This window comes from Trachurus japonicus, chromosome 21 (genome assembly GCF_045865225.1).
Source record: "Trachurus japonicus isolate A0001 chromosome 21, Traja_1.0".
NCBI lineage: Eukaryota > Metazoa > Chordata > Actinopteri > Carangiformes > Carangidae > Trachurus > Trachurus japonicus.
The window spans coordinates 16,081,589-16,098,701 of NC_140927.1; the positions used below are offsets into that span (position 1 = coordinate 16,081,589).

The 17,113-nt window shown below is 41.5% G+C and overlaps 3 protein-coding genes across 3 annotated transcripts; 1 reads left to right on the top strand and 2 right to left on the bottom strand.

The window, feature by feature from the left end:
• The first annotated feature begins 1,337 nt into the window (after window positions 1-1,337).
• Window positions 1,338-8,253, top strand: galnt5 (polypeptide N-acetylgalactosaminyltransferase 5). Its single transcript, XM_085764518.1, has 10 exons — window positions 1,338-2,953; window positions 3,047-3,213; window positions 3,831-3,950; window positions 5,137-5,272; window positions 5,385-5,504; window positions 5,631-5,748; window positions 5,842-6,171; window positions 6,494-6,574; window positions 6,960-7,106; window positions 7,299-8,253. Exons 1-10 carry the CDS (start codon window positions 1,821-1,823, stop codon window positions 7,437-7,439), a joined length of 2,493 nt encoding a protein of 830 aa, XP_085620644.1. The 5' UTR covers window positions 1,338-1,820; the 3' UTR covers window positions 7,440-8,253.
• Window positions 8,254-8,762: 509 nt separating this feature from the next.
• Window positions 8,763-9,962, bottom strand: ermn (ermin). Its single transcript, XM_085764519.1, has 2 exons — window positions 9,274-9,962; window positions 8,763-9,184 (listed from the first exon to the last, which is right to left on the bottom strand). Exons 1-2 carry the CDS (start codon window positions 9,824-9,826, stop codon window positions 8,790-8,792), a joined length of 948 nt encoding a protein of 315 aa, XP_085620645.1. The 5' UTR covers window positions 9,827-9,962; the 3' UTR covers window positions 8,763-8,789.
• A 1,262-nt stretch (window positions 9,963-11,224) lies between these two features.
• Window positions 11,225-15,238, bottom strand: cytip (cytohesin 1 interacting protein). The gene is made up of 8 exons (XM_085765411.1): window positions 15,011-15,238; window positions 14,607-14,656; window positions 14,393-14,447; window positions 14,130-14,232; window positions 13,801-13,894; window positions 13,622-13,688; window positions 13,317-13,383; window positions 11,225-13,098 (listed from the first exon to the last, which is right to left on the bottom strand). The coding sequence occupies exons 1-8, from the start codon at window positions 15,176-15,178 to the stop codon at window positions 12,623-12,625; spliced, it is 1,080 nt and encodes a 359-aa protein (XP_085621537.1). The 5' UTR covers window positions 15,179-15,238; the 3' UTR covers window positions 11,225-12,622.
• Between the last annotated feature and the right edge of the window lie 1,875 nt (window positions 15,239-17,113).

A 17,113-nucleotide genomic window follows, 5' to 3' on the forward strand; every position in this document is an offset into this window, starting at 1 on the left:
ACGTGGACACAGCAGTAAACAATATGAAACCATGGTCTCCTCGGCTGCTTTTTCTAGAGTTTGCCCAGTTGTTCCTAAAACTACAGATACCAGTCCAGGTTGTCTATAGGCCAGGCCTACATTTTTAAACATTACCACAAGGACTCCAGAGAAAAGAGTCGTACTGAGTGATTTTCACATCGTGATTGCAAAAAAGTTAATATATCACTGATAAATATATGTAGATAGCCTATAATACAAATAACTCATCTTGTCTTCTTTTTCAAGGTTCTGTGACTGGTACATCAGTCATCCCCACCTTTTAATCTGTAGGCCTATACAATGATATTTTGAGACATTTCATGGATCAAACTAAGATCATCATAATATTTGCAGTAAAATATGTTTTGGGGTTGGCCTATTCAGTGATTTGTGCTGATTTACCAGCTGAGGTTCGGGGTTCATTCTTAATCATGGGAGATGAAAACAAGGTCCATTACATATATCCATACAATTAAGGAAAGATTCACTGAGTTTGCAAGATTGTTTAGTCATCATTTGTGTGTAGCCTAATGTAGCATCAAAATTCATTTTTTACTTTTGAAAAAGCAGTTAAGAAAAGAATTTGCCCATTGGTTGGGGACTATTGAAGACAGCTATTTTCTGCCCATATGGAAGTTTATAAGGAAACCAAAACATTCACAAACACACACCATGACCGTACTGACAACATAACCCTGAATCTAAAATGTAAAGTTGCTTTAGGTATAAATCATTTACATTCTTTGCTGACAACTTGCTGCACAGAAATTAGCTTCAAATTTCTTTTTTCCTCCTAGTGGCCTATAGAAAAAGCGAGAAAACATTATCAACTGACAAAAAAAAACATCACATGATTGGGCCTACTGGACAGAGTCCAGCTATATTCAGTCTTGGTCATAGAGGTAAAATGAAAGTCACAAAATGACCAGAATGATGCAAAATAATCCAGAAGGAGTAGTAGTCAAAAGTGGAAAAAAAAACAATGTGAAATAAAAGCATGCAAAACAACCAAAATGTGATAAATAATACGCTTATCAGCTGTTTACATTTACTTCAAGAGCGTTTACTTTAGTGTTTTTTGTTTGTTTGTTTTTTCAGCTCTTATAATCTGTTTTATTTACCTGTAGAGATACATTGATATAGCCTACATACAAGCTGCACTTTAAATGTTTTATTTTGAAGGTAAGTCAACGCACTTCCTGTGCCCTCGTCCCTCTCTCGGCAGCTTGACATCAGCCAGTGGCGAACCGACACTTTCCTGTCAAAGTGTCCAATCAGAGTTGTCTGACAGGGTGGAAGTGGGTCGCTACGTCCTCATACAAAAGTCTTGTCAAGTGAAAGTTGTGGCGTGGACACCTGAGCGACGACATTAACAACTTTAACCAAGTGCCTTATCGCAAGAGAGAGAAAGATTTTGTGTGTTTTTTTTTTCTTTCTTTCTTTTTTCCTTTTTCCTACCGAAGCAAACACAATGTCTCCTGGCGGCTGGACGTGACCGCAGCGACCACGGTACGGACACACAACCAACCGTACATTGTCGGCTACTATTGTCGCAGGACCATGGGTTGTGGTGAGGGGCTGCTGTATCTCTGACAGACTGACACCACTGACTGCTGCTGCTGCTCCGTGTCCTGTCTGTAGCATGCCACGCAGGCAGCTAACTTCTCCAAAGCCAGGGAAAGTTTGCCTTCAACCCAGACGTGGCCCACGCTGTGTTGTTGTAGTAGCACCGTGACATTTTCTTTATTTCACCCTCTTCCTCTTTTTTCTTTTCCTTTTTTTTCGTACGAGTCTGGAAAATGATGATGAAGGTTAGGAGATACTTGAGGGGGAGTGGGAGGGTCCTCGCCTTCGTGTTCGTCGCCTCTGTCATCTGGCTCCTGTTTGACATGGCTGCGCTCCGCATATCCATAAACGATGTGAACAGTCAGCTGCTGAAGGAGCGGGTGATAAAGGAGAGGGAGGTCCTCAAGAAGCAGGCCAGGGCCACACAGCTGACCAACAGGGGGTTTAAACACCCGGTGCAGAGGGTGGACTCGGCTGTTGTTACACGTGCGGGTCAAGGACCACTCAGTTCAGACATCAAACTATCCCAAGTGTACAGACAGGGAGGCAGGAAGCGTGACCAAATGTTGGGGGGCAAGGAGAGGGACTCATTTCAGCAGCAGGGAGGTCATCTTCCCAAAGAGAAGTCTGAACATCAAGAGGGAGCTGCCCTGAAAAATGTCACATCGAAACACAGTGATTCTGCAAAGAAAAAAGCTGTGGTTTTGGATTTGAGTGGGACAAAGTTAGAGAAAAGTGAAACAATAGATGTCTCTAATCAAATGACAGTGCCTACAGTAATGCAGGAGTCACATGATGCTCAGAAAAACAAACATGCTCCTCCTGCACCGACCTCAAAGAAAGAGCCTGTTAAAGCTGGAGAAGCTGTACAAAGCTCTCTGGACAAGACAGACTCAAAGACAAAAGAAAAAGTCAAGGGCAAACCTGACAAGACTGAAACAAAAGAAAGCAAGCGTCAGGTCAAGGAGGCGCACCCTGATAAAACAACATCCAAACCTCTGCACAAGGATGTGAAGGGAAAGGAGATAAACACTAAGAAGGAGAAGCAACAGGTCGGGATCATTTACAAGAGTGATCTAAATGCAACGAAGGAAACCCTGAAACCTGTAATCAAGCTCCAAGCAGGAGGGGACGTAAAGGATAACTCCACCGCTGTCAGAAAACCAGGTGTCCACAAAGTGCTTTCTCTAGATGCGACTCTCGCTCCCAGAGATCCCAACGCTGTGGGTCAGTTTGGACAGGCAGCACTTGTTGGCAGTAACGAAGACATCGAGGTGAGGAGGAGATGGGACGAAGGCCATTTCAACGTCTACCTGAGTGACCAGATCCCAGTGGACCGCGCCGTCCCAGACACCAGGCCGGAGACGTGAGTTGTCTTTTTCCTGCACATTTTGGACCTCTCAGTTGTTCCAGCAGGTGATTGCAAAGCTTCAATTGTTGTTTTTGTTGTGTTTTTCAGGTGCGCACAGAATCTGGTCCACGATGACTTACCTTCCACCAGTGTGATTTTCTGTTTCGTAGACGAGGTGTGGTCCACGCTCCTCCGCTCTGTGCACAGCGTGCTCAACAGATCTCCACCACACCTCCTCAAGGAGATCATTCTGGTGGATGATTTCAGCACCAAAGGTAGTGATTATTACTGTGACTGGTCAACATACATACACCACAAGACTCATTCACAGCTTTAGCACAAAATTTTGTTTTCATGTTCTATGGAACTGAGGAAATTGGCATCATTAACATATTTGAGAAAGCCGAAACTACAGTATTTTTGCGAAGTTGGTATTTTATCATGAGTTTATTAGCACTTGATCAGTCTGAGCGCTCATGTGGGTTGCTGTAGTGGTAATCAGGAAGGTGCTCTTTGGTTGGGTTGCAGTCAAACTGTTAAAAAAAACAGGGTCCAAGGCAACTCTTCTGCCACTACACCCTGACGAAGGCCTTGTGGGTCAAAACATGTTGGTTGTTTTTAATGTTCTATAATGAACTAGCCGCCAAATAAAGGCTTTTTATTGTTACATCAGAGAAGAGTTGCCTTTGACCCTGTTTTTTCACAAATGGAGTTGTTAGTTGTACATAACACACAAAACAGTCCTCACCTATTATCAGGTACCCATTATTTGAAATATGTTGTGGGTTAGGTTAATGTCAGTATTTGTAAGTGCTGTGTATGTTTCCTTTGTTACTTTGTCAGTGTTATGTTATGTTACATGTTACAACTTGTATCACTTTTGCTCCAACAGAACATTTGAAGGCACCGCTGGATGAATACATGGCCAAGTTTCCCAAAGTGCGAATCATTCGTCTAAAGGAGCGTCAGGGTCTGATCAGGGCCAGGCTGGCCGGAGCAGCTGCCGCCAAAGGTAAACACTGCTAGGATTACTCATTTTTGAAATTTTGAAAAAATACCTTGTTCATATACACCAGTGTTTTTCAACCTTTTTTGAGCCACGGCACATTTTGTTCATTAAAAAAATCCCACGGCACACCACTAACCAAAAATGATACAAAATGACACATTGCAGCCTAACACAGCAAATATAATACACATTTTGTCTCTTACAGTGTAGTTAGTTTATTCTGACTCAGTAATGGACATTGCTAAGGCAACGTCATTGTGCAGGCTTCTGCAACTCTGTGACTGCCAACTCTGCCAGACAGTCACTATTGCAGACACAGATGCTCAGCAATGCCAAATTATTTTTAGGAGCTAAATAATATTTGTTTGGACTGAACTTTGGCCGATTCTTCATCTTTTTTTTTGCTATGTCAATCAACACATGCACACTTCCACTCGTGCCTTCAGCCATATTTAACAGCATTTAAAGCGTAACATGAGAAAACTTACACTTACCGGTGTTCTGTCGATTTTTGCTGCTTTGTCGAAAATTGCTACCACTGCATAAACTATATCTATCGATTCAAGCTACCCTATCAAAAAATGCCACTTTATGATTTTTTACCTCTGTATATCAAATAAAGGCATAAAGGCATAAAGTAAGTGTTTTCTTCTCTCATGTGTCTAATGTGTAATGAAATTTTCCAGTGAGTGATTTACTCGTATTATCCAGTGAAGTTTAATCATGGTGTGTGAGCTGTGCAAGATATCAGCACTGAATGTAGTTACCTGCAGGGACAAATGTATCTCACAAGTAGTCATTATGATTTGAATAAAAATGTGGTACAACAAGACGTACAGATCTCAGGCCTTGTTTTGTAAATTAGTTTATGAGATAAAGACGTATGTAAATGCACCTCACAACCTATTTACAGACTTTAGAGTTTAAAGTAGTTTTGTGGGACTACATTTTCTTCATTACACTCTAAACTAAATTTGTGCACAAAGTAACGCAGATTATGTAATAATATAGTACTGAAACATACCAGTGAGCAGCAACACCTGCTCTCTTGTGTAAACCGTTTTGCATACTGTATTATTTACCTGCCTTTCAAAGAACTCTTTGACAAGTGTTGTAGGGTTTCGTTGTTTAAATGCAGATATGGCTGTTTGTTTAACTGCAGCCGGATGTTTGCTTCCCTCTCATGTAGGTGAGGTCCTCACCTTCCTTGACTCCCACGTTGAGTGTAACATGGGCTGGCTGGAGCCGCTCTTAGAGAGAGTGTACCTGGATCGAAAGAAGGTGCCCTGTCCAGTTATTGAAGTCATCAGTGATAAGGACATGAGGTGACTGAAACCATGTCAGAGTAAAACACTAGCCAAATATGGAGTTGTGTTGTGTCAAATCAGGAAGTGTTGTTCTGACATTGGAGCTTCTGTTCTGGGTTTTTCTCTTCAGTTACATGCTGGTTGACAATTTCCAAAGAGGTATTTTCAAGTGGCCTCTTGTGTTTGGCTGGAGTGCATTATCAGACGAGTACATAAAGAAGAACAACATGACCATCTCAGATCCAATCAGGTACCTCAGGTTCTTCTATGCTGTTTTATTGCCTGTGTTTTTTCTACCTTTTTTTTCAACATTTTTGTTTCTTGACTCAAACTAATGATTCGTTTTTTTATTTTATTCATGTTTTCCATCTGACAGGTGTCCAGTTATGGCTGGAGGCCTCTTCTCCATAGACAAAAACTACTTCTATGAGCTTGGTTCCTATGACCCTGGCCTGGATGTGTGGGGTGGGGAGAACATGGAAATTTCATTCAAGGTACCGGTATAGTACTATGAGTACTGGCCATATAGTTGCCTGAGACCTCCACAGAACATCTCTCACATGACTCCTTGTTTTACATTTGAACAGATTTGGATGTGTGGAGGGGAAATCGAGATCATCCCGTGCTCCAGAGTGGGACACATTTTCCGAGGACAGAACCCGTACAAGTTCCCCAAAGACAGGCAGAAGACGGTGGAGAGGAACCTGGTGAGGGTGGCTGAGGTGTGGCTGGACGAGTACAAAGACCTCTTCTACGGTCACGGCTACCACCACCTGCTGAACAAAAACGCCGTTAACATGGGCAGCCTCACCGAGCAGATCGAGCTGAGGAAGAGGCTCAAGTGCAAGAGCTTCAAGTGGTACCTGGAGAACGTGTATCCAGAATTAGAAGCTCCTTTAGTCAAAGCTGAAGGCCTGGTATGTAGATTCCCTACAGCAGCTTGAATTCCTTTGTGTCGTTGTCTTTTGTAATCACGATGCTCTGTGATCACTTCAGACTTTGTTTACATTTCCCTAAATGATCAGTGAAAAAAAGACAGCCTGTCATACTTGCCCTCCATGAAATCATCGTTATCCCTGCTGGGAAGCCCTTAACGAAAGTCAAGTGAACAGAGACAGTGATTATGCTCATTTGGAACAAAGAATAGCTTTCTGTTAAAGCCTTGACAGTATTCAGGTAGCAACAAGTAACCAAATGTTTTCAGCGCTGTTGTTTTCACCATCTTACGTTTCTTTGTAGGTCTTCAATCGTGGTGTAAGAAAATGCCTCTCCCTGCAGAAAGGCTCTCTGTCCTTTGAGATATGTGACCTCAGTAAGCAGGTAGGCATCTTTATTTGATTCAACATTTGACAGCAAATACCCAATATTTACTATTAACCAAAATACACCAAAATACTTGCAAATGTTTCACAAGTTCCTTTATATAGGATGCACACATTATGCACTTTTGGTAATTATGGGAGGGCATGACAGAAAGAAAAAACAATCCAAGAACAGATTTAGACCAGGACAAGTGAAGTTGGAGCCCAAGACCAAAGGACCAAAGCCACGATAAACAAGGGTGGAGCTCAAGATGAGACCAAGTCTCTCTCAGTGCGGTCTTCTTGGATTCAAAACAGCCCTACTAAGCCATCTTTCAACATCTTTCAGTTTTCATGGAGCGTAATTATGTCGTTGTCACTCCCCTCTTTCTCTCTGTTTACAGAGTCAGCACTTTAATTACACCTGGATGAGGCACGTTCGCCAACAGGACCTGTGTGTCGCTCCCAAAGGCCAAAGCTTTGGTTTGCAACCCTGCGACAACAGCAAGCCTGAGCTCCGCTGGTTCCACAAGTCCTCCAACTCAGCCCTGGTAGGTTGACTTTGGGTGTGCCGTTTGCTTTGTCTGCTGTCTTTGTTTTTCTTTCCCCTTTTACAACTCCGTCATTTTTGGAATTCATACTCTCTGTAATCAGACAACAGGATTTTTCCTTCATCAAATCCAGTAAAAGCAAAGTAGAAAGGGTCGTTCACTAATTAAGTTTCCTGTTTTGTGTCTTTGAAGGCGGAGCACCTCATATCAGAGTTTGTTTCCCACCACATGTGCCTGGAGGCGGGGCCTCAGGGTGACACCCTTCACCTCAAACCATGTATACCTAACAGTGACTTCCAGAAATGGCAGTTCACTCACTACCGTGCTAAATGATGGGAAGGATAGTGATTAATTTTTCGGTGTTATTTGTGCACCATGGTGACCTTCAGTGGCCTCACACCACAGTGCGCTCTGTGGTCCAGCTCAAAACACACGACTGCCCCAAGAGAGCCAGAAACACTTTGGTCGCAGTAATGTGTGTGTGTGTGAGATGTAAAGATGCAAGATGGTGTGGGGATGTGCAATGTTTCTAATGTCCTTTTTATTGATGAGCACAGACTGACGTTGAGCTCAAACATGTGCCCGGTTGGGGAAGTTTCTAATTTTAGAAAAGATCTTCCACACAGGTATTTGAGGAAAAATGCAAGATTTTTTTTTTAAAGATGGGCTTCATGTCACTGCCTAAGTAAGAACACTCCATCTTCTCCGGTACGACGTATCATTTGACTGCCAAAGATTTACCAGTGCCTTATGGATCTGAAATGTAAACGGTGTTTGTGCTGTTACGATTGGGTTAAATAATGAGTTAACTTGCATGTAAAGTTGAATCCATTTGATTGTACAAGAACATACCACATAATTTTGGTGAAACATCTACTTTTTTAGATGTTGTGTATTTTATTTTTGATGAGGCTGCTTCCCTGGTTTTTAGTGCTGTGTGATTTAGGTGCAAGTGTTTTTGTGTCTTTGAATGTTTTTTTTTTGTTGTTGTTGTTTTTTGTCACTAGGGGGAAGTGTTGGTTTAAAACACCCATCAAACCTGTGCTGTGATTTCATTATTTTTGTCATCTGTTATCAAACTCTTCAACCACAAACTGATGCATTTCTTTACGAAAGTACAAAAAATAAAATGACGATAAAGATTTAATGGCACAAGTCTTTTTAATTTTTTTTTAATTAAGACATGGATGTATGGATACCCTAATAGTTTAACTACTGAGTCTCTTTTCCAGAAGTTCAGGTACTGAAGCTCTAATACCAAACAACATCTTGGTTATTACAGCAAGTAGGATTATAAATCCCAGAGCTTCTTATTTATTTAATCTGCTTCTCAAATACCTGCTTTACATAACAAGATATTTTCATGCTGAAAGCAGATGAAAAACCTGCCTCTTGGAAATTAGATGACTGTTATTTCTTCCAATCAGATCAAGATCGACACAGCAGATATAAACAGCACAAAGCTCAAATAGAGATGTTTGGGTTAGGTTTGTGTGACCTGGACAGCTATATCAAAAGAATTTCAAAGAATTACAATATACAAGCAGATTTTAGAACTAATAAATATGAAAAATCATGTTACTCAGCAAACAATTACAATCAGTTTCCTTTGCTGTGCACTTTTTGTTATGGATCATGTCCGGCAGTTTTTATTTCTTTCTGGAGAAGGGCACTGAAACCATCTTATAAATTCATTATCATGTGCTCAAACTCCACTATCTTCTGTCGGGTGTTCCCTCTGCGGATCTTGCGGTAGGACACGGTGCTGTATTTGGAGGAGCTGAGGTGGTCGAAGGATTTCTGTTGGCTGGGTTTCTTCAGCAGAGGCAGGGTGGAGTAGCCTGGACTGGAGCCCTGATGAAAGCCCACAGGAACATGGAAGTTGCGGTCCTGCTCTGGCTCCTGGTCTACCTCAGGCTGTCTGTCGACTGATATCTGGAGTTCAGCACTCCACTTCTCTTTTGAGCCTTCTTCCTCCACTTTCAGCTTTGTATCACTTTCCTCGTTAGTGAAATCAAAAGGTTTGAGGATTGGTGTCTGAACCCCTGGCACCACTTCTTCCTTAATTTGTTGATCTGCTGAAAAGAAAAGAAAAAAGAATCTCTTGCACTCTATATACAAAACCTCAAATCTATTTCACTGCTTTATAATACTAAACTCCCCTTACCTGTTTCTGATGAGGTATTCTTTTCCTGTTGTGTCTGCATACAAGTATTTGTGCAGTTTGGTTGTAGAGTTTCTCCACTGCTGCTCTCTGAGTTTTCTGGAGTTAATTTAGCTTTTGCTTCTGGATCTGTGCCCTCCGACTGATACACAAGTTCAGTTTTAGATGTTTGGAGCTCTTGGCTTCCTTCTTCTTTTACAGACAGAGTTGTTTCCCTCTCCTTCTCCAAATATTCTGCTCCTGGGTCACCCTTCTTCTGTGGGACATCCTCTTCAGCTTCAACTGCTCCGCTTTTGACGAGACGCTCGCTCACGTTGTCACTACCATCGCAACGTGCGTCTCCTGTGATGTCCTGGTGAGTTTGGTCATCGTCGCTGTAGAACACAGAGTCATCTCCCTCCTCCATCGACCACACGTCTCTCTCCTCAGACTGATCCAGACTCTGCAGGGCCTCCAGAGTCATCCCACCAATGATCTCCAGTACCTGGGATACCAGGACATTTTCTTCCTCTACTGTGAGTATTGGGGCCTTTGGAGACATTGTGCTGGTCTCCATCTCCGCTTGTCTTTGTTGAAAATAGCCAAACGTAAGATGCTCAGTTAAAAGAAGTTAAACCTTCAGATGTTGCATGTTCACATCGTCCGCTCTGCTCCAGCCTTTCAAGTGTGTTATCAAAATAGTCGCCCAGCTCTCTAATGCTACAACCATGTCAGTGTGTGTGCCTGCTGAATCACTGAAGAACAGGGGTTTTGTTGTGGACCCAACAAAGGTTCTTTGTGGGTCTGGCCTCTGCATACAGAGTGATTGTACTCATTCTTTAATCTCTACTGGGTGACCACCTTCCTTCTGTAACATGTTTAGTCTGGATTAACATTCTCCTATAGGTTTCCTTTACAGTACCATCTGAACCAGCAGCATTTCTGAGGCTAAGCCCTGCTATGTCTTGAGCTTTAAGTGCATAAAGATCTTAAGTAAGGCACCTGAAATGCATCACATAACACACAGTGGTGGAGAGCAACAAAAATACATACAGTCTTTAATAGAGTATGTGATCCTTGTGCATCCACTCACATGTACTGGACTCTCTGATTATACCTGCTCTACCTCCTGAGCCAAAGTCTCTGAAGGCTATGGCCGTGTTGTCTTTTCAAGTTAAAGTTTTAAACTATTGAAATACATTTTTAGAGAGTTTGAATGTTTACCTGTTCAGGCCTTTCCATGCTTCTAATCTCAATGAGCCACTAATAGTTACACTACTAAAGACATGATGCCTCTAAAATATGTCCCATGGAATCATTTACCTATCTGAGGCTCTATAGCCTAAACTAGTTAAAACTTGCTGGGAGACACTAACATTGGTCAGTTGTAACATTTCCAATCTATCCTATCAGGACCAAGTTCAAATGCTGAATTTATTTTAGTCTGTATCACACAAGTGAAGATGTAGGCTAGCCACCCAGTGGCAGAAAAAACATATTTCAGGTAAATTTCCTTTCCTTTAATTTATGATACAAGAACGGTCTGCTCTTTAGTTAAACTGTTCAAACTTCTATCAATCTTATGTTTATTTTGAGTCCAGGTAGAAACCTTTTCATGCTAAATGTCAGTGCTAATGTTTTAGCCTGTTAGCTGTGAAGTAAGTGAGTTCACAGAATCTGGGTCAGTTGTAACCCAACAATAACAGACAGGCGCACGACAGCACACGGAGATATACACGTTCAATTGTTGAGGCTGTTCAGGTTTATTATTACATTTAAATGTTAAAATGATAATTATGATGGCACATACACACACCGATCACATTATTTGCCCTTTGTGTAAAATAAAAAGCTTTCAAGATCAAGTTTTTGTCATCATCATCATGTTGGTGATAACCTGAACTACTACGAGGTGAATGGTAACATTTAATTCCTTGGATTAAATCTTGTGCTTTCTATTTGTAATGTTGAGGTTTATCGTTTAATCACAGACATGTTTGTTTGTTGTTTGTTTTCATTCAGTTTTGAAATCACTGCCTTAAAACGGCTCCAAGACACACACAGAAATGTAAAAAATGTTACAATTCTGCCTGGTCTCTCCTGCGCCTCAACCGACTGCACACTGATCCATCCGTGTGTAGGCCTATATAGGTTACAGGGGACATGTTACTGCAGAAGGAGCACTTGTATGTTTTGATATGTAATGTATTTTACTGAAAATATTGCTTTCACTTAAAGGATGTGAACTGTCTGCAGGACTTTTGTCTCCCTTTCTTGGTTTTGTGGTTTCAAAGTAAAGTGCGTAATTTTTGTGAATAGATAATGCAAGATAGACGTCAAATTTATCGTAACGTGATGATGCCCCTTGCTTTCTCTCTCACACACACCCTCTCTCTTTCTCAGCAGCAGCAGGAAACCAGAGAAGTAAGAATTATTACAGGAAATGTGTGGTTTTGTTTCACAAGTTTTATAGCTTCTCTTTGAGAACTGCTGTACTTTCTCCACAATAACATGAGTGCCTGTTTAATTAAAACCTGAACCATCTTCAGTAGGCCTCACCCTTTAATAAATCACTGCTTTCCTGATGGAATTGTTACTTTAAAATGAGTGTGCATTATTATCATCTGATATGTGACAGAAAACAGGTTTATGAAAATGCACTCATGTATTATTTTTGAAAAGCATGAGTCAAAAACACACAATCTCTTATAAGCTGCATTTTCTTTCCACTCAGAAGTGAAACATACAAATTTCAGCACATTTAGAAAATACAAAAAGCAGTTTCGGTGTGTCTCTGAACACCGAAAGTAAGTCGTGCACCGTCTCAAATTAGTTTTGGAAATGAAAACAGGTAAGTAGTAACGGTGCTGCCACATCCTGTTTTGAGCTGAGCAGACATCAACAGAGTGGTGTTTGTAGAGGAAGAACTCTTTTTGAGACCCTGAACGTGACGTGAGTGTGGTTTCAATATGTGGCACCCATGTATTTGAAGTCACAGTAAAGTAATTTTTAAAAACTCAACATGCTACATGAATATAGCCAGTGCATTTCTGTTCTGTTCTGTTCTGTTCTGATTAATGCTTATCACACTACAGCATGTGAAAAAAATCTGTTTTTTATTCAAGTTAGTAGGATGTAATTTCTTCATATGTACATAGAAATCAAATGCATACATTCATTCAAACACTTTACAAAGAACATCTTTACATTCATATAATGCTTTTGTGCCAAACAGTGAATCGGGTTCATCTTAAAGACTTTCACACTGACAAATGTCAAGTGCAACAATGTCTGTCTTTCTGTGTATCTCCAAGCAAACACATGTGTGGAAACACTTCAGAGTCTCGGAGCATGAAAGGAGCATCTGAACAAGTCACTGAGTGTTTGTTCCCATCTCCTCCTCTTCAACCGATCGTTGGAGTCCAGGAATTAATTTGAAGATGTGTTTGCGAACACTGGCTCGCCTGCCTTTCCTGGGCAGGGTACCAAACAAGGAGGTGATCCTTGTTTCATCCCAGGAAGGAGAAAGGGAGCTGCTGCTGCCGGCTAAACTGGAGCTGCTGGAGCGGCTGAGGGGCTGGTGGTGGTTGCTCGAGCTGGAGGAAAACCTGCCGGAGCTGTCTTGCGAGGGGAAATCTTTGGAGAAGAAGCAGCTGTCATCTGTGGTGCTGGCTGCACTGCATGGGCTGGGCGAGTACACGTCCCCAAACACACTGGCCTGGTCACTGTCATCCGTCATCACACTCCTGTAGCTGCTGTCGCTGGAAAAACGCCGGCCCAAGCGGCGGCTTGTGGGCGAGCTCAAACAAGAGTCCATGGAGAGGTTGAAGCTGCTGTCGTTCAAGTTACCTGAAAACATTGTAAAGACCCTGTTAGTCAAAGCTCCAGGAAGCCAGGACATTTCAGACAGGAAGTTCGTCAGTAGCTTTTACTGTGTGTTTATGTCTCAGGGGAACTCCTTCGTCTGAATTATCTCGAGTTTACACTTGAATTCACATCATTTAGCTTTAAAGTCATGACAATGGCTATGAGAAAGGAAGTGGTCTGACAGCTGAGCAGACACTCACCTCGCATGAGGCGCTTTTCCTGTAATGTGAGCGCTTGCAGCTCCATCTGCTTCTCACGTAGTGATTGCTGTGAACACACAACAGAGAAAACACCACTGTTACACTTTCAGAAGAATTTTTTAGCTAATGCATTTAGGACAATTACCTATAAATACAATGCAGTCTACGTTATTAGGTCATATTCACATTTATACAGTGGTGTGGCATGAGGTCAGTGTGTGTTTCACTATAATGTGTCAGGCTGTGCGATACAACCACAAGTAGCATATGCACAGTAAAATGACGCAGGGTCGAGAGAGACACACCTTGAGCACGTTCATCTTCTTCTCCAGCTCTATTTGCTTCACTATGTTTCCACACACAGTCTCCATCCTGGAATCACAGTGAATGTCACTCAAAGTTACACAGCAGCAGCCGCTGTCAAGATGCTGTGTTTATTTCTGCTGTGCTTGTATTTTAGGATGTTACTACTGCTGTTACTCACTTTAGATTGTTGGTTGATTCTCCTATCAGATCGAGTATGTGCTGATGAGATGATCCTTCAATGCTCACCCCATTGATTGTGATAATAACATCCCCTATAATAAGAAAAAGTGAAACAATCAGTTACAGGAAGACGTGGCTGCTTTGCATTGTAACTGAGTATCTGAGTTTGTGTGTGTGTGTGGGTGGGGAGCTGGAAAGATGGTTTAGCTACATGTGTGTGAAGCGTATGTACACCAAAGAGGTACAAAAAGGTCATGCAGGGTTGTATATAATATATATGTGAGCCTGTATAGAGCACATAGGGTCGGGAGGATGTGGGTGGTTCACCTGCGGTCAAGCCAGCAGTCTCAGCAGTGCTGTCCTCCTGCACCTTGCTCACAAACGTGCACATTTCCACTGCAGAGCTGTTCCTCTGCTGCAGGCCGTAGGTCTGCAACAAAAGATAAGCTACTCACAAAAGCTGCCAAAACACTTTTCCAGCTTAAACATTAAGTTTTGTTTTTTTTAACATATTAAAATTTGTCTAAAATTACAGCTTAAAAAGCATGCACACTTAATCTTGATATTTGGAAAAATGTTAGAAGCCTCACCTGAATTTCAAAACCAAATGTTTCATTGTCTTGCTTTTCCAGTATTATCTGGGTCCTGCGTAAAAGGAAAAAAATCATATATTAAATATTTTGAGGAACTTTATATCAAAATGCTTTGAAGTATAACAAATATGCAACATGCAAAAATGCAATAAACACTCTTACATGTTGTAAAGCTGAAGGAGGAACTTTATATGAAGTTTGATATATTTACCTTTGTGGGTCCGAGTAATCAATCAGGGAGTTGGAGTGGCTTAATTTTGGCTGCAAAAGGAGAAATGCAAAGTTCCTCTTTAAAACAATATAATGCAATAAAGTTTTAATCTCTCTGGAAGCTATAGAGGAGATTAAATGTTGACCCTATAGTGTTACATAACTCAGAAGATTAAAATTGTTAACAGGCTTTTTGCCAGTTGCATTGAGCTGCTGTTGTCCTGCACAGTTTGTGGAAAATTGGTAACCTGCTTTCATTGTCAAACAGCATCATATGAGAAATATGTAGCTCCATGTTTCTGGTTTGTTACATTTAACTCAAATAACAGAGGTGCATGTATTCATAAATAGTATACTGTAAATTTTAACCATATCTTCCACTTATTTATTTGTTTATAGTCTTACCTTGCACACTCTGGGCTGAGAGCTTGTGTTCTGCCGCCGTCGATCACTGATCCTCCTCAGTGAAGGCCTGGACCACAGAGAGGTTTTCTTCTTGGGAACATTATCCAGAATGTAATTCTCTTGGTTGCCCTGGCCTTGAAGTCCATTGAAATTCATGGTGGATTGCATGGTAGAGTAGTCCTCAAAACAGCATTGTGTCCTGCTGCAGCAGTTCTTCAGTGACTGTGTGGCCCTGCCCTGCTGTGCAGTCAAAACTAAAATGTGTCAAAGCGGAAATCCACATCATGTGATTGTGGTGGAACCTGCATCTCAGTTCAGGGGCTCACACAACCGCCTCCCTTAACTCTTTGTTCTCATTCTTGAGAAGTGTTGGCCTCTTTTAAAGAGAAAAGGAAGGAGAGTGTTTAAGCTGTACAATTCCCCTTCAAACAGTCCCTTTCCCCCTTTTTGCAGTCTTAGCAATTCGATTTATGGTCTGTCAGAAATCAGCAATGCATGAGAAAACTGCCACCTCACACCTCTACAAGCACCTGCTTCCAGTCTGTGTCACTCTCAGTTTCTCAATGGGCTATAAGCTTCAGTCTGATCCTGAGTCCTGTGTTCTGCCAAGCAGGGAGACTTGTCTTATGAAGACAGACAAAAGGTTGATTTAGCCCAGGGCCAGTGTCATGCTCCCCACACAGACAGCATGGGTCATTGGGCTGAAGGCATCAGACAAGGTCGGATCAAAAGAAAAAATCACACACACACAGGCCAGCAGTCAGGGAGACAATGGCTGATGGGTCAAAGAAAACTGAACCACAGTGCACCCACCCTCCTCCACTAACACACCCATGCCTTCAGAAGGCACAATGTGAAATCCACAGGAAAAGAATATCATCTTTCGCCGTGCACAAAAGCAGTGTTTCTTTGTTGACCAGAAAACTGTAGAAAATCTACTGAGCTTCAGCACTGACTGTACATGTTATTGCCACACAGCCGTCCACTCCAACCCACTGACCCTCAGCACAGCCACTGTCCAACCAACCAATGCATTTCACATCCATTTACAAATCCCCATCCGCACATTTGGTAGTGTACAGAAAAGTCAGCCCATGTAGTCTGAGGAAGGAGAACAGGAAAAACATCCCTCACATTATTACTTTAAACATATGTTTGGCTCTAACAAAATGTGCATCTAAGGTATCAAAATGTTTTTTTTTAAAAGAAACTACAATAATAGTGTCACTTTTAGGGAACTAGAGTATTTGCTTAGTGAGTGCAGTTACCTTCCTGTAAATGAACCTGAATATGACCTTAGGTGACTGGCAGCTAAAAATCTGTTGAAACACCTTACAGCACAGCGCTGAGAGAGTGACTCATCTGTGTAGTGCTGATGGACCCGGCATCACTGCTTTATTTCCTCTCTCTAACGGACAACTACACATGGTGAACAGCACACGTAAATAGAGCAGCAGAGCATCGAGAAAGCGAAGATGAGTCATGTCAGTTAAAGTAAAAATATGATGGGGAAGATAAAAGCGGGACTTGTAGATAAGCTGATGGGGAACTTCTGTCCTACATGCAATATCCTGGCTTGCTGATCTCATTTATTTCTATATAGAATAAATTGTACAAGTGAGAAGATGCAGTGCAATCTCAGCAACAATACATTCAAGTTTTGTATCAATCTAAAAAAAAAATCAACAGCAGGCCTTATTTTATGAAAGCAATGTCACATTTATTATTATTTTTGCTATGTCATATACAATATATATATGTGTGTATATAAAAAAGACACCAGTCAGAAATTGCACATGGTGGTCACTCCTCTTTGGAATGACAGATAAGTCTTTGAGCGGTCAATTCTTCTCTGTGTCGCCTGATTCTTGAAGAAGCAGATTTGACAACACAATGGACGACACATACTGTAAGCTTGGCTCAGCATGAATTCAAAGTGAGATAGAGACTCATTTACATTACAGGTGTTATCAGTGGGCAGAGGCAAGCTACGCGCTGAAATACTGCATTTTCATTTTAAAAAAAATATGTCCTACTCTTTGCAACACAGTCAAATAATTCCATGACTAAGCATTGCACTGAAAGAAAAAAAAACGTAGTACA